Source organism: Sciurus carolinensis, chromosome 18 (assembly GCF_902686445.1).
Source record: "Sciurus carolinensis chromosome 18, mSciCar1.2, whole genome shotgun sequence".
Classification (NCBI taxonomy): Eukaryota; Metazoa; Chordata; class Mammalia; order Rodentia; family Sciuridae; genus Sciurus; species Sciurus carolinensis.
The window spans coordinates 14,176,901-14,199,572 of NC_062230.1; the positions used below are offsets into that span (position 1 = coordinate 14,176,901).

General features: G+C 44.0%; 1 protein-coding gene across 3 annotated transcripts in view; it reads left to right on the forward strand.

Annotated features, from left to right (window-relative positions):
• Snx8 (sorting nexin 8) overlaps positions 1–22,672 on the forward strand; it is a 45,450-nt gene that overhangs the window by 1,918 nt on the left and 20,860 nt on the right. Inside the window, exon 1 of one of the 3 annotated variants that reach the window (XM_047533142.1) lies at positions 3,387–3,487. The exons of 1 other annotated variant lie outside the window; for it this stretch is intronic. In XM_047533142.1, coding sequence (XP_047389098.1) covers positions 3,415–3,487 — 73 coding nt within the window. In that variant the 5' untranslated portion in view covers positions 3,387–3,414. Of the gene's footprint in view, positions 1–3,386; positions 3,488–15,872; positions 16,007–22,672 lie in introns of those variants that run through there. One more of the 3 variants, XM_047533143.1, reaches the window with a different exon arrangement.

Consider the following 22,672-nt stretch of genomic DNA (forward strand, 5'->3'; position numbering starts at 1 on the left):
GTTTCATACTTCGTCAAAGTTCTTTTGATTTCTTACAGAAGTACTTTGTTTTATAGGTGTATAGTTAATTTTCTCTTCTGTGTCTTCTACCTACACCACCAAAGCCACTGATAATATTCATATGTGGACTGTGAGGTCTCCATCTTTGTACAGCCTTTGAGATGGGTAGAAAAGATTGTAGTGTTTAATGTAGTTTTCATTTCTTGAGTCTTACCATGTTATGATTATTTGAAGCGTAAGCTGTGAGTGCTTTTCTTAAAAACATAATGTTTAATTATGCAATACATGGATGAACACATTTTCTTCAGAATAATATAGAACATTGCAGTTCAAGTAAAAGTCCCTCTTCAGTTGCTGTCAACTCCTTCCTTCTCCAGAGAAGTAACTGGAGTTTTCAGTTCAGGATGGATTTTTTCAGTTCTCTTTTTATATTTTATGTGTACTCAGAAATTTATGCTCCTTGCTGGGTGCCATGACACATCTTGTAATCCTAATGACTAGGAAGGCTGAGACAGGAGGATGCAAGTTTGAGACCAGCCTCAGCAACTTAGCAAGACCCTGTCTCAAAATTTAAGAAAAGGGCTGGGGATGTAGCTTGGTAGTAAAGTGCCCCTGGGTTCAATTCCTACTACCATAAAGGAACAAACAAACAAACAAAACAGAACAAAACAAAACAAAACAAAAAAAAAAAAAAAAAAGGAAAAAGAAATACTTGTACATATCTGCCATTTCCTGAAGCTAGTAAATTCATTTTCTGTTGAGTCTATAAAAATTATCACAAACTTAGTGACTTAAGCATCTCACAGTTCTTGAGGTCAGTAGTCTAAAAGAAGTTCCACCAGGCCAAAGTCCAGATGGAATCTGTTTCCTTCCTGCCTTTCCAACTTCCAGAGGCACCTGCATTCCTTGACTGATGGTCCCCTTTCTCCAGCAAAATTGTGCCAAATCTCTCATGCTACCCCTTCTCTGGTTCTCTTCTCTTGTCTACTTTTCCCACTTTTAAGGACTCCTATGATTACATTGGGTCATCTAGTAATCAAGGATAATCTCCCTAATTTCATGTCAGCTGATTAGCAACCTCATTTTCACTGCAACCTGAATTCCCTTTACCCTGCAAACCTAACAGTCACAAGGATTAGGATGTGAACATCTTTGGAATCTGTTATCCTCCCTGCCTTTGGAAGATGCCCTTGGAGAGGACTTTTTCAGTCATTTTTTTTTTTTTTTTTTTTGTGGTGCTGGGGATTCAACCCAGGGCCTTGTACATGTGAGCAAAGCACTCTACCAACTGAGCTATATCCCCAGCCCCCACTCCTTGGTTTTTAAAAAAAAAAATTTTTAAATTTGTGCTGGAGGGGCTGGGGTTGTGACTCAGTGGTAGAGCGCTTGCCTAGCATGTGTGAGGTACTGGGTTTGGTTCTCAGCACTATGTACAAATAAACAAATTAAACAACTAAAAAATTTTAAAAAAATTTGTACTGGAAATTGAACCTAGGGGCACTTTACTACTGATCTACATCCCTAGCCCTTTTTATTTGTATTTGTTTTTAATTTTGTGACAGAGTCTCACTGAGTAGCTGAGGGTGAGTAGCTGAGGGTCTTAATAAGTTTTTCAGGCTGGCCTTCAACTTTCGATCTTCCTGTATTAGCCTACTGAGTCACCGAGATTACCTGCATGGGCTACCACAGCTGACTCCATTGTTGTTCTTACCAATTTGTATCTGAACAGCAATGTATTAAAAGGATCCTTTCCCTGTAATCTCACCAATATTAAATGTCTTTTTTTGGGGGGCGGGGAGTGGTGGGTACTGGGAATTGAACCCAGAGGCGATTGACCACTGAACTACATTCATAGCTCTTTTTATTTTTATTTATTTATTTATTTATTTATTTGGTGCTGGGGATCAAACCCACGGCCTTGTGCTTGCAAGGCAAGCACTCTACCGACTGAGCTATCTCCCCAGCTCTCTTTTTATTTTTATTTTTGATACAGGATCTCACTGAGTTGCTGAGATTACACGAGTGCACCACCAAGCCTAGCTAAATATCATTTAAAAAAAAACTTCCTTTGAATGTAGAAAAAGGTTTTTATTTTTGATTTACTTTGTATTTTATTGATTGAGCACACGGTTAATTTCTTTTTTTTTGTAATATTTTGTTGTCTGGTGTCTCTGACTTGGCTATTTCTCTTTTGCCCATTTTATTACAGGGCTGCCTTTCCCCCTTTATTTGTAGCAGTTCTTTTCCTTGTAAGTAGCTTCACCACATAGCATCCTGTTCTGAGGGTGCAGGGTGAGTCCATTGCAGGACCATTCAGAGTTCTGAAGCTCAGCTGTTGTGACTTAGAATAGAACAAAGAGTGTGGTCTGTGTGCTTGATCATCAGATCTGATCTGCAACTGCATAACACACAAATAAAAATATATGCAAGTTACCACTATGTGTCCTAGCGCTGCTTCCTACAATCCTGCGGACCTAAGTTTTATCTTGAAAATCAGGGAGAATCACGCCTCGCTTGTGTTGGTGTGGCTCTCTTGATGGCATTCCATACATTCCATTCAGCTGGAAGCTGGGGGATCCTTGTATTCTCTGTGGTCAGGTCCCAGGGCTTTGCTGCCACCAAGCTCCTACCCAGCTGGCCTGTCCTTTCCTTCTCCCCCAGGCTCTCACACCCTTGACTTAGAGTTCGTCACCCATACTGTTGTTCCCCTTCTTTGGATGTATATATTTGTCACAATTCATTGGGCTGTCACTTAAGATTTATGTAGTTTACAGTGATTAAATCATGCCTCAAACAACTGTTCATGTTAAGGGAGAAAAACCTGTGCATCCTGCTCCCTGTATTTTACACATTTTTTTTTTTTTTTAAATTGGCAAGGACTTTTTTGTGTTTTTTTTGATTGTAGATGGACACAATACCTTAATTTAATTTAATTAATTTATTTTTATGTGGCGCCGAGGTGCTAGGCAAGTGTTCCTCCACTGGGCCACAGCCTTATTTTACACATTTTTAATTTGAACATCTGATGAACAGAAACTTGTTTTTCTTCACCTCCCTGTATCTAGAATAAATATCGACTGGAAAAGGGGCTTAAATTGTTTTTTTAAATGATTGGATCACATTTTAATTTGGTTACTTGGGTATTTTAAAGTTTGAATTTTTGGTCTTTAACCTGTGCCAGTGCTCCCCCCCCCCCCCCCCACAATTTGCAAGGTAAAATGTGTCCATTTGAAGAAAGAGGAACTAACTGAATCACTATTATGTAGAACCGATTTTGCCAGAATTTGTGGTTAGCAAGAAAATGATGTGTTCTGGGTGGGGGAATTCTGTTTTGGTATTATTTTTCGTTCCTGAGAAAAGTGAAGTACAAAAAGAGATGTTTGCCATCCTGTGTGCCTGGTGGGCAGGTGTTGGATGCAGCTTCCCAGGACCTGCGGTGCTGTCAGGAGCCCAAGGTGCAGACCCCACACAGCCTGGGAGGCTGCAGGTAGGGCCCAGCGGGGCGTTGCTGTCCTCTGAGTCACACTTTCTGTGTTTTTCTTGTGGAACCACTAAAAATCATAATCTGAGTTAAGGGGGAGAAGTTCCTTAAAAAGTGTCTTGGGATACATGTCAGTATCGAACTCTCAGGTGGGGCCCCTGGGGTTCTCCTGGATCCATATGTCATGTGTTCCGTGGTCATGCAGTGGGCGGCTGTTGAAGGCATTTTGCTGTTGGGTTGTGGGTAGGTGTTTGGGGATCTTTTTAGCTCCCTGCATGTTTTGAAGTTTGTGTTCAGCAGATCTAAAGTGAAATGACATGCAGTTTGGTTAGCCCAGGGAAGTTCTGTGTGGACTGGAGGAAGTTGGGGTTTTCTGTGGCTCTGAAGGGCAGTGAGATTTTGCACCCCTACAGTCTTCCAAAGCCTGGTTTGTGCTGGGAAGTGTTGTCTACCAGGAGTCTCACAAATGAGTTGAGGTCAGATGTAGTACAGTTTTATTGCAATATGTGAATTGGTGCTTTGAGAAAATGTCATATAAATGATGTAACCATAAATGCAGCGTTGGTGAGGGCGCCTCAGCCACCCTCCCACCACATTAGCATAGCTGTCCATTCGGTGCCTTTCCTTTCTTCCTGTGGACTTGCTCTGTAGTTCTTGTTCCTGTGTCCTGGATGTACTTTCTTAGTCTGTTCCTTTCAGATGATGATTTTCTGCACTGCTAAGTAGTTTAAATAGAAATTTTCTATTTAATGTCTGCGTAATTATGCAGCAAGGAATGTAATATTTGTATTTCTAAAATGCTGGTGTGATAAAATTTGAGTTAAGATGCTCTTGCCACTTTTTCCAGAAACGGTTCTCCCAGTGAAATCCATATACAAATTGTCCTCACTCTTGCACTTTTTGGTACAAAAGACATAGTCTCCCTCACCTCTCTCTTCCCTGTCCCTCTCCCACCAAACTAATTCCATACCCTAGAGGTGACCATGTTATCAGTTGTGTGCGTTGATTCAGAGTCTTGGCAAACAAAATTATTAGGCTTTTAGAGCTGGAGAGATGTCCTTTGATGACCTGAGAGATGTCCTTTGATGACCTGAGAGATGTTCCCTTCTGTACCTTCTTATATAAATCTGAGACTGGGTCCCCTTCCCCCATAGTGAGGATGTTGAAAAAACATCTGGCACAAAAAATACAAACTGTGAGACTTCAATGTCTGTAACGTCTGAAATAGGGTCTGTTGTGTGGGTGTGCTTACGGGGGTGATTAAACGATAAATGAAAAGCAAAGAAGATGATACCATAAAAATTAGGCCAGTGGTCACATCTGGTAGGAGAAAGAAGGTCTGATCTATAAGGGATGCAGTACAAGAGTGGTTTCTGGGGTGCCAGAGGTTATTATATTTCATGTTGGTTGCACATGGATTTGAAGTATAATTTTGTTCAACTGCCAGTAGAATTTTTTTTTTTTTCATGCTGGTGATTGAACCCAGGGCCTCATTTATGCTAGACTAGAGCTCTACCATTAGACATCATCCCCAGTCTTCCCATAGAAATTTTATACCCCTTTCTGTACGTGTGTAATACGTTTCACGATACAAAGTTTTTTGGGGAAAACTCTAGATGATAAGTAAAGGTAGCTACAAAGGATCCTGTCTCCAGTCTACATTGGAGTTATTTGGAGGGAGATGTGCTTACAATGACATGTGTCTGATTGTATCCTCTGCTCGAATGAATTGTCCCTTGGTTAATGAGCAGGAGTGTCCCTCTGGCTTACACTGTTTGAGGCATTGTGCTTGGTTGGAGCCAGCTGTTTGAGTGGCTCCTGGGGACACTGTAGGCAGGAGGACCCAGACCCTCAGGCCATGGCACCTTTGGGATGCAGGAGGATGGCACACACCTCCCTGCTGTTGAAAGCACCCCCTTTGTGAAAGCCATGTGAAGCAGGCTTGGATGAACGTCAGCTTTGTACAGCGAAGTACCTTCAGCACCAACACTTCCCCTCCAGGCTCCTAGTTCCCAGCTCCAGAGGGGTGCCAGGCACTGCTCTTCTTCCTTAGAGGAGATGAGTAGGCTTGAGTCCTCGAGGCAGGCACTGAGTACGATTTCAGGACTGCGGGTCAGCAGCAAGGGAGAAGGGAGGCTGGGACCCAGTGTGCAGTTTGGGTTTACTGTACTTCCCAGTAGAGATGGGAAAGGAGGGACTCGGACTCTCATGTCAGTTCTGCAGAAGTTTAGTGTTCAGCTGTGATGTGTGTAGGCAGCACCTTCCCCACCCCAGTGCTAGCTAGTGAGTAGGAACACTCCATCTGCTGCCTCCTGGGGTGCCTAGTGAGAGCTGTACCCTCTGCAGCAATGGGAGTTGTTCTGACACCTAACTCTTGGAGACTGACTGAGTGCCACGTGTTGTCCCTGGTTCTGTACCTGGAAAACAGTTTGGGCCTCACCACAGTTGTGAGATGTTGCATCTTGCCCTGCTTTTTTTTTTTTTTTTGCGGTGCTGGGGATTTGAACCCAGGGCCTTGTGCTTGCAAGGCAAGCACTCTACCAACTGAGCTATATCCCAGCCCTCACCCTGCTTTATAGTGAGGAAACTGAGGCATGCTCTGGTCAGTGGCAGTGTCTGGCTGCAGCTGGGGAATGTGCAGATGTTCCCTCCTGGCTGTTGTCACACTGGCCAGCCTCCTGCACCTCACTGTCGTGACTTCCTTTAGCTGCAGTAACCACTCTCGTCAGCTTTTCCTGGCATGGAACTTTGCCCTTCAGCTGGCTCTCCTGATGGTGACATGGTGGCATAGGTCTCTTCTCATCCTTACAGCCTAGGACTTTGTGACATGCATCTCTCTTCTAGGATGGGAATGTGCTTTAACACAAGAAAGTTGTAATGAAGGAGCATGTTAATTCAGGGCAGTTATTGGTCACTGGCCTCTGGGCTTTTGCTGTGTTCTGTGTTCCCTGAAGCACATGGCTCAGTTTGGACAGTGGGGTGCAGGGCAGAGCTGGTGTCCCACTGAGTCACGTGCAGATCTCCTTGAGTAACCAGTTCTCCTGAGCTTTGTGAATTTTGTGAGGCGTAGACTGAGTTTCCTTGTCCTGGTGAGCCTATGTTGGAGTTTTCGGGTATCTAGATGCCAGATAAGGTCGAACTTCTTTGCATAGAAAACTAGGTCTCTAGACTCAGCATAGATTTGGTTGTGGGGAGAAGCTGACTAAGTATTTCTCTTCCTCAGATACCTTTTTCAATTCCTGGCTCCTTAGGGCTGACGTCCTAGGCCTTGGATTCTGTCAGTCATATTCCCTAGGGCAGTGGAAGGTGGGGACCTTGCCCTAGTCCTGTGATTCTTACCGTAGATGGATTCAGTTGGCTCTCTGGGTCAGGTGATTGCTTGGCATTCTAGTAGAGGCACCTAATGTGGTTGCTAAGGCAGATCCCCCACTTTGCCCACACCAGGGTTAAGATATATGATGCTGTCAGATATTTTATAATATTTTCACATGGATGTGAGGAGATGCTAGGAAACCTGAGTCTCTTCCAGACTAATCCATCCAGAGCTAGGAAGAAGGTTTTAAAAAATGACCACCACAACAGAAACAAACCAACAAACTGAAAACTGATTCAATCTTGTTAAGTAGAGGTGAGGATTCTTTTTTGGAACTTTGAACTCCTACTCTGTCAGTTATTCCAAGATTCCCCAAATTGGCCAAAATAATTTTTCTTTAAAACTCTGGAAAATGTCATTGGGCCTTCCCCTGTGTAAACATTCCCAAAATGAGAGGCCTGGAGGGCTTTGAGGCACGGACTGAGGCTGAATGGGTTCTTTCAGAAGCTGCTGTGGGGGTTCATGGAGAAGCCGGGTCTGGAGGCCCATTGCTGTGCCTTTCCCTCAGTCTGAGTCAGCCAGAGTCATCTGGGAGGGAGTTGTTTTCAGCCCTGCCCTTTAGTTTAGTGATGTCTTAGGCACACTAGTGATTTTTCCCTCTTGTGGTCTGGTTGCTCGCACTTCCCTTGGAAAGAATCAGTTTCCTCCCAGCCTGAAAATGGCGTGTGTCCTGCTTATGTATGTGCCTGTGTGTGTATGTGGTTCCTGTGTGCTTCCTTGGGTCTCAGGATACTCCTTGGTCTGTTTGTGATTGTGCTGGGAATTTGGGAGTGGTTTTGTCCTTGATGAGCACACTATGCTGTTGACAGGTCCAGGGGCCCAGTCCTTCTGGGAACACCAACTGTGGTGGCTCGCCTGTCCTTTGATCTGGGTCTGATCTGCAGGCCCATTCACCAGGAAAAGCTTGGGTACTGGCCCCTGTGCTTGATGTGCTTCTGTTTTCTTGTTTGATTCTTGCAGTGAAGTCCCTCATTTTGGAGAGGGGACTACCTGTTGATGTTTGCAGACCAGTGGAGCACATCTGACCTTTGCCCCTGCTCACAGTGGTTTTGGGTGTTGATAAGGCAGTGGATAAGAGATGGAGCCTGTTTTGGTGTCATTGGGTAGATTGGTACAAGTTCTGGCATGGGGCTGTCCAGATGACTATTACTTCGCCCCTGCCTTGGAGCTCACGGGAGGAGCAGGAAGAGGGGGCTAAAGCACCCATCTTGCTCTGTTGCTTAACATTCAGTGACTGCTTCTAGCCCTTGATTTGTAGCTTCATGGACCCGGAGAGGTCCCTGGGGCATGAGTGTGGCCACTCAAAGTGTTTGTGGCAACACTACCCACTGGAATCTGTCTGCATCTGGAACAACCAAAGGATTTCAGAGTAGAGGTGGGTGGTGTTTTCCCCTTTCAAGAGATAACTTCACTTCAAACTTTCCAGCCGTCTTGGTTCTAGGCCTGGTGCTGTGGTAGGAAAATAAATTAGTGTGTGTTCATGAGAACTGGAGAGAAGAGAGTAAATTCATCAAAAAAACAAAAACAAAAACAACAACTTTTTTTGAGATGGGTTCTTGCTGTGTTGCCCATCTCAGATGACCCTCCTGTCTTAGCCTCCTGAGATTCTACAGGTGTGTGTTGGCACGTCTGGCTTATCAAATATTTCCTCCTCCTCTTCTTTTTTTTTTTTTTTTTTTTTTGTACTGGGGATCCAACCTAGCAGTGCTTTACCACTGAGCTACATCCATAGCCCTTTTTATTTTTCAAGAAAAGGCCTTGCTAAGTTGCTGAGGCTGGCCTCAAACTTGCAATCCTCCTGTCTCAGCCTTCTGAGTTGCCGGGATTACAGGTGTGCACCACCACACTGGCTCAAATATTTCCCAACAGCTTTATTGAAATATAGTGCGTGTAGTATACAGTTCACTCATTTGAAGTGTACTCTTCAATGGCTTTTAGTATAATTCACAGAGTTGTTTCACTGTCCATACATTTTAGAACACTTCATTGAGCTCAGAAAGAAAGCCCCTACCCTTTAGCAGTTACCTCTGTTCCTCCCTTCCCCCCATCCCCTGGCAATCACTACTCTTTTTTTTCCCCCCTTGGGATTTGCCTATTCTGGGAATTTCATATAAATAGAATCGTATTATGTATGGGTTTTGGTGGCTGGCTTCTTTCACTCAATATGTTGTCAAGACTCATTCACGTTTAGCCGATGTCAGTGCTGCTTTTTGTGTGTGTGGTACTGGGGATTGAACTCAGAGGTGTCCTACCACTGAGCCACATCCCCCGCCCTTTTTATCCCCCGCCCTTTTTATTTATAGAGTCAGGGTCTCACTGAGTTTCTTAGGGCCTTACTATATTGCTGAGGCTGGCTTTGAACTCGTGATCCTCCTGCCTCAGCGTCCTGAGCTGCTGGAATTACAGGCGCGTGCCACACTTTTCACCTTCTTTCTTTCTTCCCTCCCTCCCTTCCTTCCTTCCTCCCTTCCTTCCTTCCTTCCTTTTTTTGGTACTGAGGATTAGACTCGGCACTTGACCACTGAGCCACATCCCCAGCCCTATTTTGCATCTTATTGCAGGTCTCACTGAGTTGCTTAGTGCCTCCCTTTTTCTGAGGCTGGCTTTGAACTCTGGATCCTCCTGTCTCAGTGTCCTGAGCCTCTGGGATTAGAGGTGTGCACCATTGTGTCCGGCACCTTTTTCTTTTCTTTCTTTCTTTCTTTTTTTTTTTTTTTTTTTTTTTTTTGTGCGGTGCTGAGGATTGAACCCAGGGCTCTGTGCTTGTAAGGCAAAGCACTTTACCAACTGAGCTATCTCCCCAGCCCCCTTTTTCTTTTTTAAGAGTCTTTTTAAAACATTTGTTCTAGGGCTGGGGATATAGCTCAGTTGATAGAGGGCTTGCCTTGCAAGCACAAGATCCTGGGTTCAATCCCCAGCACCGCAAAAAAAAAAAAAAAAAAAAAAAAATCTAATTGTACAGGACAGTAGAATGCATTTTAACACATCATAGATCATTGGGAGTATAACTTCTCATTCTTTTGTTTGTACATAATGTAGAGTTAACACAGGTCATGTAATCACATATGCTTATAGGGTAATAATGTTTGATTTATTCTATCATTCCTACTCCCATGTCCCCTCCTCTCCCTTTGCTCCCCTCTGTCTAAATACCTCTGTTCTCCCCCCACCCCCTTATTGTTTAGCATCCACATACCAGAGAAAACATTTGACCTTTGGTTCTTTGTGATTGGTTTATTTTGCTTTGCATAATATTCTTCAGTTCCATCCCTTTACTGGCAAATGCCATGATTTCATTCTTCCTTAATGCTGAGTAATATTCCATTGTGTATATATACCACAGTTTTTTAATCCATTCATCTGTTAAAGGGCATTTAGGTTGGTTCCATAGTTTAGCTATTGCGAATTAAGCTGCTATAAACATTGATATGGCTGAGTCACTGTAGTATGCTGATTTAAAGTCCTTTGTGTATAAACCTAGAGTGGGATGACTGGGTCAAATGGTGGGTCCATTCCAAGATTTCAGAGGAATCTCCACACTGCTTTCCATAGTGGTTGCACTAATTTGCATTCCCACCAGCAATATATGAGTCTTTTCACCTTCTTTTTAAAAATGTTTTTAAAAAATTTTTTTTGATATTGACAGATCTTTATTTTACTCATTTATTTGTATGTGGTGCTGAGAGTAGGACCCAGTGCCTCACACGTGCCAGGCAAGTGCTCTGCCACTGAGCCACAGCCCCAGCTCCTTTTTTCACCTTCTTGATGGTTTTGTTTGAAGCACAGCAGTTTTTAATTTTGACAAAGTACAACTTATTTTGTCCCATTGTTGTTTGTGCTTTTTGTGTCATATCTAAGAATGCTTTGCCTAACCCGAGGTCATGAGGATTTACTCCTATTTTCCTGCTAAGTGTTTTGTAGATTTAGCTCTTAACATTTAGGTGTATGATGCATTTTTTTTGGTACTGGGCATTGAACTCAGGGACACCTGAGCCCTGAGTCACATCCCCAGCCCTATTTTGTATTTTAGACAGGGTCTTACTGAGTTGTTTAGTGCTTCACCATTGCTGAGGCTGGCTTTGAACTCAGATGCTCTTGCCTCAGCCTCCCGAGCTGCTGGGAATTCAGGCGTGCACCACCATGCCTGGCTTTGATGCATTTTTAATCAGTTCCTGTGTAAGGTTTGAGGTAGGAGCCTGACTTCTTCTTTTTTTTTTTTTTTTAATTAAAATCTTTTTAATTTTTACAGACTGCATTTTGATTCATTGTACATAAATGGCATACAACTTTTCATTTCTATGGTTGTACATGATGCAGATTCACACCATTCATGTAATCAATCATACATATACACAAGGTAATACTGTTTCATTCTACTCTCCTTCTGTCCCCCCACCCCCTCCCACCCCATTTTCCTCTACACCACCCAAACTTCCTTCATTCTTTTCTTCCCCCTACTCCCCCCCCCCCATTATATATTGTCATGCACTTATCAGAGAAAACATTTGGCCTTTGGGTTTTTGGGCTTGGCCTGTTTCACTTAGCATGATATTTTCTGACTTCATCTATTTAGCAGCAAATACCATAATTTTATTCTTTATGGCTGAGTAATATTCCATTGTGTATATGTACCACAGTTTCTTTATCCATTTGTCAATTGAAGGGCATCTCGGTTGTTTCCACAATCTAGATATTGTGAATTGAGCTGCTATGAATATTGATGTGGCTGCATCACTGTAGTATGCTGATTTTACTGACTTCTTTTGCATGTGGGTACCCACTTGTCCATTGTGAAACCTTTTGTGGGTGTGGGCGCTGTGCGCTCCCCCCCCCCTTAGATGGTGAGGGGAAAGCAGAACTCTACATATTTGTATGTTCTGATTTGGGAGAAAGCCATGAATGGCAGATTGAGGAGGCTCAGAAGGGAGACTGAAGCCAGTCATGAGAACATGAAGAAAGAGTGACAGACCTATTAGGCTTGGAAATACCTCCCTGTTGGAGTGGTGTTTGAGCTGAGTGTGGAGGCTGGAAAGGATTTGGTTCAGACATCCTCAGCTAGTAAGTACTGATGCACTCTGAGGGAGCTCATGACGTTAATTGATATTTTGCTTTGAGTTAAGAGCTCTTAAACCATTGCAGAAGACAAGCAGTGTTCTTTTCTCATTTTGTGGGTTAGCTGTCCATGTGGCGTGCTACAGCTTTACATTGTCGTGTTCTTCCTTAGCTAGGTGCGGTGGCGCATGCCTGTAATCCCAGTGACTCAGAAGGCTGAGGCAGGAGGATTGCAAATTGAAAGCCAGCCTCAGCAATTTAGTGAGGTCCTAAGCAAGTGTCATGGAGAAGTGTCATGGAGAAGGTGATGCTGAGCCAAGATCTGAAGGTGGCTATGTGGGGGCAGAGTGTCCTTGGCAGAGGAGACAGCTGGCCATGGCTTCATGACTGGGAGGTGTCTGCTCTTTCTGAGGGACAGTGAGGAAACTCGTGTGACTGAAGAGGTGAAGGAGGGTCCAGCACACAGGATGCATGCTGACTGAAGTGAGAAAAGAACATTTTGGGGGTGGCGGTAGGTTTCTAAAGGCCTGGCTCAAGGTCTGGTCTCCTAGAGAGTATTCTCTGCACCTCTGTGGGAAGCCACGGTTTTATTGTGTCCTTTTAACACCATGAGGATGGCTTCACTAGATTACCAGGGTGGCACCCCTGTGCTTCCCAAAGAGCATTTCTGAGGACGGTCTTGATATTTTTCTATGTGTGATGTGACCTTGTTCCTGTGGACCTACAACAGCCACTCGGGGGCTGGGGGTGTGACTCACTGGTAGAGTGCTTGCCCAGCATGCACAAGGTCCTGGGTTCTACCCACTGTGGGTGGGGGAACGGTCAGGAAAAGCATGCATTGGCAGGGAAACAGATGCGGAATTTTCTCGGAATCTACCCTAAGAGCATAGTTAAAACTTGCCAGGTACTGTGGTGCCTACCTGTAATCCCAGCGCCCTGGGAGGCTGAGGAAGGAGGATCACAGGTTTGAGGTCAGCCCGCAACTTAGTGAGACTCTGTCTCAAGATAAAAATAAAGAGGGCTGGGGTGCAGCTCAGAGGCAGAGCACTCCTGTGTTTAAGCCCTAGTTATCCCCCTCATCCCCCAAAATTAAACACAGCAGTATGTCGTGTGTGAAGCTATTCTTCATGCCAACTTGAGAGAACAGCTGACAGGCGAGTGGCTCAGTGACATTCATCTCAAGTCTCACATGTTTTGCACTTGCCACGGGGACTTGTCCCAACTTCATAGGAATAAGGAGCAGTGGTTGCAATGTAAAAGGCAAGTGGTTGAGATAAAACCAAGAATTCACTGGCCACAACTGTTAGAAGAGGCATTGTCTCCCAGACGTTGGGAAAAGGACAGAAAATGCTGAGCATGTGCCTCATGGTGAGGCAGCTGGCCGCGCGCTGGTGGGAGTGTAAATTGGCTCCGTCACTTTGAAAAACTGGAAATATTTACTAAACTGAACATATGCAAAACCTATGATCCAGCAATTTCACTTTTGGCTGTGCTCTGTGCCCAACAGCAATGCCTGCATATGTCCACCAGGAGATGTGTTAGAATGTTCATAGCAGTGCCAGGAGTCTAGGCAGACACTGGAACCACGCAGGCGCCTGGCCCTGGTGGAATGAACGAATGGTGGTGGCACAGCTGCGCAGCAGACTCCACAGGAACGAGGAGGGGTAGTCTGCAGCTCCGTGCAGTGACTCGATGTCTCCATAAGCCATCTCACTGTGTGGAGAGATCGGAACAGGGATGCTGTGATTCCACTTATGTAGTAGGCAACACATGAGCTGCCTGTGGTGTGAGAAGGCAGTGGTGACTTTGGGGGGGACTGGCCGAAGAGAACATGGCAGTGTTGGGTGTTCGTTTTGGTCACGTTCTTCACTTGGGATCTTTCACTGCTGTGTGCATTAAGGAATCATGGAGCCAGTGGTTTTGGACATGTGGACTTTTCTCTATGTGCACAGTATACAAAGTTTTAAAAACCAGTGGGGGTGGGCTGGGGTTGTGGCTCAGTGGTAGAGGGCTTGCCTGGCATGTGTGAGGCGCTGGGTTCTATCCTCAGCACTGCATATAAACAAACAAACAAATAAAATAAAGGTCCATTGACAACTAAAAGAAAAAATTTTAAAAAATGGAGGTAGTTTTATTTATTTATTTGGTGCCAGTGATTGAACCCAGGGGTGCTTAACCACTGAGCCACACCCCCAGCCCTTTTTTATATTTTATTTAGAGACAGGGTCTCGCTAAGTTGCTTAGGGTCTCACTAAGTTGCTGAGGCTGGCTTTGAACTCGTGATCCTCCTGCCTCAGCCTTCTGAGCTGCTGGGATTTCAGGCATGTGCCACCATGCCCAGCAGTTATTTTTATTACGTGTAATTAAATATAGTATTTGTGTTCATTTGCTGGACATGTATGTGGAGGAGCAGGAGAACCTGCTTGGGAATGCCAGCATCAATTCCGGATGGTGGTCCTTGAATCAGGGAAGGGCCAATGCACATCTATAACATTTTATTGTTTTTTTTGGGGGGGTGGTATGTGACTAATTATTGTTTTCAGTTTGATCTTGGTGCTAGGTACATAGATTCTGGTATTTTCTGTACTTTATGGTTTTTTATTTTTTATTTTTATTCTTTTTAGCTATGCATGACAGTAGAGTGTATTTTGACATATTATACATATTTGGAGTATAACTTCCCTCTCTATGGTTGTACATGATGTGGAGTTTCACTGGTCATGTATTCATATATGAACATAGGAAAGTGAAGTCAGATCCATCCTACTGTCTTTCCTATTTCCATCCCCCTCCCCTCCCTTCATTCCCCTTTGTCTAATCTAGTAAGCTTCTATTCCCCCACCCTTTTGTGAATCAGTATCTGCATATCGGAGAGAACATTTGGCCTTTGGTTTTTTGGGATTGGCTTATTTCACTTAGCATGATAGTCTCCAGCTCCATCCATTTACTGATAAATGTGTACTTTGTTTGAAGTGTTTTACAAAACAAGTGTAAACACATTTAAAAGTCATATAGAGAAAAAGATCCAATGAGGGGAATGTTAATAGTGATTGAATGAAAACTTAAGCATTTTTTTATTCTTTTCACAGAAAATTTAGAGAAATGTGGTTTGGTGGATCTGTGGAAGCATGCTCGGTATTTGAAAAATAGTCCTTACAGCATAATTATAAAGCTTTGTGCATGTGGGAAGTAATAGAAAAATTAATATGGTGTTTACAGATTGTAGGTTACAGTGATTTTTGTTTCAAGTGTCATGTTACATTAAATAAGTTATTAAAAGAAAAATAACCCTTAGGGTCAGCCAACAGAGGTGTTTCAAGTCTGCCACCTGTAGGTGTTCTGCCAGGCCATGGCTAACGTGGGCAATCCCATAGATAGAAGCACTGCTTCTCGCATTTGAGGGGCACCTTGGTGTCCCCCGGCTGAATTCTCGTTTCTGGAGCCGTGGCCATGACAAGGATTGCCTGAAAATACCTGTTAATTTCAGAATGTAGTTTAGTGGAGTTTTCAGTCAAGGGCAGAGTCGGTTTCCCAAGTGCCAGGAGGGCTGTGCACGTTGAAAGCAGCTGACGTCTGCTGGCTCTGAGTCCTTCTATTTCAGTGGGCGGCCTGTGCCCTGGAATGCCGTGCTCATCTTCCCAGTCTTTGCCCAGTCTGGGTGAATAAGTCAAAGCAATGCGTGTGTCTAGGCAAGGTCCCAAATTCCTCTCTGCTTGCCCTGTGACTGTGGTTCTCATGCTGACCATGACCAGCAGCAGCTGCCGTACCTGGACACTTAGGAGAGGAATGCATGTTCTCAGGTCCCACCCAGACCCCCTGGTGAGAAACTTCAGGTAGAGGCAGCCATCTGTGTTTGAAAAAGCCTGCCAGGTGGTTTTGCCACAGGCTGTTTGGAGATTGGAGCCCTGTGACTCCCTGCCATCCCTGGCTGGGCCTCACCTTCGCCATGTTCTGATGAGCTGGCCGCTGAGGTGGACAGCCTCACATAGTCATGGAGCACTCACTGTATTCCACCGGAAGATGCATTCAGTCCAGTAGGACTCTTGCTCCTGCTTGAGAATGCCAGGTGTCTTGCAGTGGTTCTAACAGCACTTTACACGGTGAGGGACTCTCTGCTGGGATGGGGAGAGCCCCCCGAGGGCTGGACTGGGGGAATGGGATGTCTCTGAGTGCTTCATACAGCTCCTCCACTGGGCCAGCATGGAACGGTGTGGGGTCCAGGCTGGGCTGGGGTTGGCCTCTGGGTGATAGAAGCAGGGGCCTGCAGCACACCTGTCCCTGTGTGCTGGGCAGAGGGTCTGCCAGGCTGTTACTTCTGTGTAGGTCAGCATTTATAAAAGGTTTGCGTAAAGGAAGGCATGTGCTGCAGTGTGGTTTATTGGCAGATCCTGTTTGCTTCCTAAAGCTTTGGACTTTGCGATTGCTATCTCAAGATTCTGTTAGAAGAATGTTAGGAAGGAGAGTGTGTGTGGGTGTGGGTGTGTGTGTGTTTGTGTGCGTGTGAGTGTATGTTTGAAGTTTCATTTTTGATTTGTGGATTACTGACTTGGAGAATGACAAAATTTTGGAGCCAGCAGAATCCCAAATGTTGCTTATTGACTGTATCCCTTTGTGTGTTGTGTGGAGTCACAATGGGTTAGTGCTGCCTTGGGGATGACTTGGTTCCCCAACAGCTGCCCAGCACTCTATAGCCCCCAACTCTGACAGTGGTACCCCTGCTCTCAGGGTGCAGTTTTCCCGAGAGGAGCAGAGTGTGAGCCCCATACTTGGCACCTGGACAAGGCATTCACTTGTGGACCAGCCTGGGGAGCCAGATGGCTACTGAAAACCTGCTGTCATGGGCAATACTAAGTTTTTTTTTTTTGTACTGTGGATTGAACACAGGGGTGCTTAACCACATCCCTAACCCTTATTTCTCTTATTTATTTAAATTTTTTTTTTTTTTTTTTTTTTTTTTTTTTAGTTGTAGAGGGATACAATACCTTCTTTTTTTTAAATTTATGTGATGCTGAGAATTGAACCCAGTGCCTACTCATGCGAGGCAAGTATTCTACCACTGAGCTATAGCCCCAGCCCCCTTTTTATTTTTTATTTTGAGAGAGGGTTTCACTAAGTTGTTTAGGACCTTGATAAGTTTCTGAGGTTGGTCTTGAATTTGTGATCCTTTTCTTCAGCCTCCTGAGTCACTGGGATTATAGGTGTGTGGCACTGCATCTGGCCACCAGTACTAAGTTGTTGTTGTTGTTGTTTTGGTACCAGGGCACTCAACCACTGAGTCACATCCTCAGCCCTTTTTTGTATTTTATTCAGAGACAGGGTCTTGCTGAGTTGCTCAGGGCCTTGCTAAGTTGCTGAGGCTGGCTTTGAACTCATGATCCTCCTGCCTCAGCCTCCTAAGCTGCTGGGATTACAGGCGTTTGCCACAGTGCCCAGTTTAGTACTGTTTTAATTGGTGGATTTACAAATTGAATTTCAGCATAATAAATCTGGAAGGAAACCAGAAACATTTATTGAATGTTTTCTTTTTGCTAGTTAATCTACTTCTACAGTCTCATTTAATTCTGAGGTTCTTCTTGTGAGCCAAGAACCCCACAGTAAAGTAGTTTTGTGCCAGAAGGGTTAGAACAGGGAGTGAGTGACATTCAAGGAACCCGTAAGGGGTTGTTGCTGTATCCAAGGTGTGGATGGTCCTGACTGGCCAGGGTGGTGCGTGCACCCTTGTGCCCACATTATGGGTTACCAGGGAGAGCTCGGAAGCAGCTGCTTGCTAGCCCACACAGCTGGGAATTGATGCAAGCTAAATTCTACCCTGTATCTCCTCAAGTCTGATCCTGACCTCTGTCTGTAGCCCACCAGTGTGGGGCCTGGCTGGCTGTTCATCTAGTCTGTCCATCTTAGCTCTGTGGGTCTGGGTTGGTGTATATCCCAAGCGCTGTCTTATGGGGCCACCTGCCTTGAAGAGGGTGTCAATTTGATGTTATTAAAGTACATAATATTTATTCCTGAGAAAACCAGACTCTTCCCCTTTGTGTTTCTGCCCTTTCTGCAGTGTGGCCCATTACATGACACTGCAGCAATTTGAAATGATCATTTTCTCCTTTTTGTTAGATCGTTTTGAAAATACCGGTGTCCTGGTTTAGTGAGTTGATACTTGGAATCATACACTCTTGTGATTGGGCTTGGAACTTTCACAGAGGGTCATTATGACGCTTGAGAACAGTTAGGATTTGGAACAATGCCTTTGCTTTAAAGTGTGTTCTTTGGAGTTCTTTTAGATTCTCATGGGATCAAAGTTCAGATTCTTCACCAGCATGCAATCATTTGGTAATCATTACTGAGTTCACATGCTGTCTTGGAAGATGATCTTATTAGTTACTGTGAAAATTAATGCATGATTAAGATAGAAAACTTTAAAAGATTTTTTTTTTTTTCAACTGGAGGTTGAACCTAGGGGTGCTTTAGTACTGAGCTCCTCCCACAGCCCTTTTTATATTTTTATTTTGAGATAGGATCTCGCTGAGTTGCCCTAGCTGGCCTTGAATTTCTTGCCTGGACCTTCAGAGGAGCTGGGATTATGGGTGTGGCCACTGAACCCAACTTTTTTTTTTTTTTTTTTTTTTTTGGTACCAGGGATTGAACTCAGGGGCCCTCGACCACTGAGCCACATCCTCGGCCCTATTTTGTATTTTATTTAGAGACAGGGTCTCACTGAGTTGCTTAACGCCTTGATTTTGCTGAGTCTGGCTTTGAACTCAAAATCCTCCTGCCTCAGCCTCCTGAGCCGCTGGGATTACAGGCTTGTGCTACTGCACCTGGCCTTGTACCAAACTTTGTAAAAAAACACTTTAATAGAAGACCTCTGGTGCTTTCCCATTATCTTTGTTCTCTTAACTTTTACCTTTCCTCTATTTTTCCATTACTGTCTTCTTTTGTGTTAAGTCTAGAGTATTTTCTAACAGGAAATTTTAATTTTAATTTCCTTGTTTCTTTTCTTTTTTAGTGTTGGGGATGGAACCCAGGGCCCTGTGCATGCTAGGCAAGTGCTCTCTCACCAAGCTGCATCCCCAGCCATTTATTCTCTTATTTCTGTTACTGTATTTATTATTTTCTTAGTTACTGCTCTGGGAGTTTCACTTGACGGTTTATATCAGTCTGGTTGAAGCTGGTACCTGTTTAGCTTCCACCTTGTGGGAAAGCTTTGTTCCTATGTGTTAAGTCGACTTTCTGTCTCTATAACAAATATCTGAAATAACCTATTTATAAAGAGAACAGGTTTATTTTTGCTTACAGATTTGGAGGTTTTGGTCCATGATCAGGTAGATTCATTGCTCTTAAGTCTGGGGGGAAAGCACATCATAATGGGGAGCATGTCACCAAGAAAAACTGTCCACCTTGTGGCTGTGACACAAAAAAGAAAAAGAAGAAAGGACTGGGGTCCCATTCCCGCTACTGGTAGCATGCCCCAGTGACTTGAAGAACTCCCACTAGCCCCCACCTTCTGGTTCCACTCCCTCAGTACCCCCACCCTAGGGAACAAGTCTCTAACATATGGCCTTGGGGGGACATCCCTATCCAAACCAGAGCATCCATCATGGATCCCTTCCTTCTTTCCTTGTCATATAAATTAAGCCTCTGAATGTTGTGTTCAGATTTGTAATTATTTATCATTATGTAGTTGTCTTTTACATCAGCTAGGGACAAAAGTTACAAATGAAAATATGTTCGGGCTGTGTGTGATGGTGTGCTCAGGAGGCTGAGGCAAGAGGATTAAAATTTGGAGGCCAGTCTGGGCAACTTTTACTTTGTCTCGAAATTGGAAAATTAAGAAAAAAAAGGGGGTGGGGTGGGGACGAGGGTGTGGTGGTGCACTCCTGTAATCCCAGTGATTTGGGAGACTTAAGGCAGGAGGATCACAAGTTCAAGGACAGCCTCCTTGAGACTCTAAACAACTAGGTGAGACTAGGTGAGACTCTAAACAACTTAGTGAGATCCTGATTCAGAATAAAAAATAAAAAGGTCTGGGAATGTGTGGCTCAGTGGTAAGGCACCAAAAAGAAAAAAAAAAAAAAAAAAAAAAAAGAAGGGGGAGGTGGTGCCAGGGATGTAGCTCAGTGGTAGTGTTTGCCTAGCATGTGCAGGGTCACGGGGAAGAAAAGACCCCCCCACACTTCGTTGTAGTATTATATTTACCTATGTAGTTACTTTTACTGGTGTACCATATTTCCTCAGGTGGTTCAAGTGGATTCATTTCTTATGGGACATGTCTGTTTGCAGAAAATTCTCGTCAGTGCCTAGTTATCCTGCCATGTCTTCATTGCCCCTCTGACTTTGAAGGGTGGTTTTCCTGACTGCAGCGTTCTTGTTCGACTGCCTTTCAGCACCTTGATTGTCATCCCATTGCCTTTTAGCCCCCATGGTTTCAATGAGAAGTGGCTTCAATGTCAAGAGCTGTGTCCCCCCTGGTGCTTCCAGGAGTCTTAGTCTCTCCCACTGGCTGTAGTGGTTATGTTGTGTTGAGCTGTGATCTTTTGAGTTCATCCTGGTTGGAGTGTTTGAGATGTTGGAGTAGTGGGTTTTTTATTTTTTATTTTTTTTCTGTTAATTTGGGGATATTTTTGTCATTAATCACCCAAGTTTCCTAACTCTGTCTCTCCTTTTGAGTCTCCTCTATAAGTAGCTGGTGTCTTGATGGCATCTCCTCAGGTCTCTGACAACCATTTCTCCTCATCTTTCTTTGTTCTCTTTTCCTTGTGCACCTCAGACTGGATAATCTCAAATGACTTACCTTTGAGTTTGCTGATTCTTTGCTCACTCAAATCTGCCATTGAGCTTCCCTCGTGAATATGTCATTTTATTTATTGAACATTTCAACTCTGGACTTTTTATCTGGTTCTTTTTTATAATGAAAGTTTATTGATATTTTCTATTGATGAGACAGTCATTGTTCTTACACTTTCCCTTAGTTCTTTGGGTGTGGTTTCCTTTAATTCTTTGAGCATGCTTAAAATAACTGAAAAAATGTCCTCGTCTTCTAAGCCCAATGTGGAGGCTTCCTCAAAGATGGTTTGTATTGATTGCTTTCTTCCTGCTGCATTTGGGCATGCTTTCTGCTCATTACATGTCCTATACATTTTTGTTGAAACTGAACATTTAAAATAATATAATGTAGGGCTGGGGAGATAGCTCAGTCGGTAGAGTGCTTGCCTTGCCAGCACAGGGCCTTGGATTTGATCCCCAACATTGTGGGGGGGAGACGAAAAATAAGAAAAATGTGGCAACTCTGGAAACCAGGTTTCCCTCTCCTTAAGGTGTTGTTACTATTTGTTTATTTGTTTAATAAATTTTCCAAACTAATTCTATAAAGTCTTGGAATATTATTCTCCTAGAGTTGCTGTAACAAAGTACCACAACCCGTGTGCCTTAAAATAGCAGAAATTTATTGTCTCACACTTCTGGAGGTCATAAGTCTGAAATCCAGCTGTTGGCAGGGCTGTGGCCCCTCTGATCCTGAAGCAGGGATTCTTCTAGGACCCCTTCAGCTTCCGGGGGCTACTGGCAGTCCTTCGCGTTCCTCAGCTTGTAGACATGGTGCATCCACGTTTGCATGTCTGGCTTGCTCCCCCCTGGGCGCTGCAGTGTGGCTGTGATGTCTTACACAGACTCCATTACATCAGATTAAGGGCCTGCCCTGCTTCAGCATGACCCTCTTTTTAAAATAAATTTTTTTTAGTTGTAGATGAGCAGAATGTCTTTGTGTATTTTTACTTGGTGCTGAGGATTGAACCCAGTGCCTCACACGTGATAGGCAAGTGCTCTGCCACTGAGCTACAACCACAGCCCAGCATGACCTTCTTTTTTCTCATTTATATCAGTAAGCGTACCTTGGGCCACTGCAGGTCTTAGGGTAATTTCTGGGATTCTAAAATAGCCAAGTCTTTCATTAATTTCTGGAATTCTGAAGTAGTGGATTCTGGTCATTTTTACCAGTGTCCTCATTCCTTTAAGGGAGGAGTGGGTTTTGGAGGCCCTTCCTCTGCCATCCTTACGGATGTCACCTGCCTTTTATTTGTGAAGCTTTTCAGAGGTAGCGTTTACATACCATGCGGTTTCCCCACTTAAAGTACACAGTACAGTGGTTTTAGTAAACTCAGTGTGCTTCGTATATTCAGAGCTGTGCAGCCATCGCCGTGATCAATCTTAGAGCTTTTTTGTCATTCTGTAGGAAAGCACTGCAGCAGATTCTCACCACTCCCCCCACCTTCCCTCCCAGTCTGATGCTAGCACTAATATACCTTTTATTTGCATAGATTTACCTTTTCTGGACATATCATATTGATACCTGTAATAATCATCCTGTACCTGACTTTAACGACTGACTTCCTTCATTTGGCATCTCGTTTCTAAGGCTCGTTTTTGCTGCAGTGTGACTCTGTGCTTCATTCTTGTTTAGGGCTGAGAAACATTCCATTGTGTGCATGGGCCACATTTTGTTTATTCCTTGATGAGCATTTTGTTTTTTCCACCTTCTGGCTGTTCTGAATTTTGTTCCTGTGGATACCTGCGTGCAGTCTTTTGAGTGGACATACATGTGGTTCTTTTTCTTGGGCAGTTACCTAGGAGTGGAATTGCTGGATCACACAGTAGCTCTGTATCCAGCATTCTGAGGACCTGCTGACCTTTTTAAATTTATTTTAATTTTATTTTCAAAATTTTTATTAGATCCTAGACTGTTTTGAAGGCTGTGACACCATTTCCACATCTGTCCC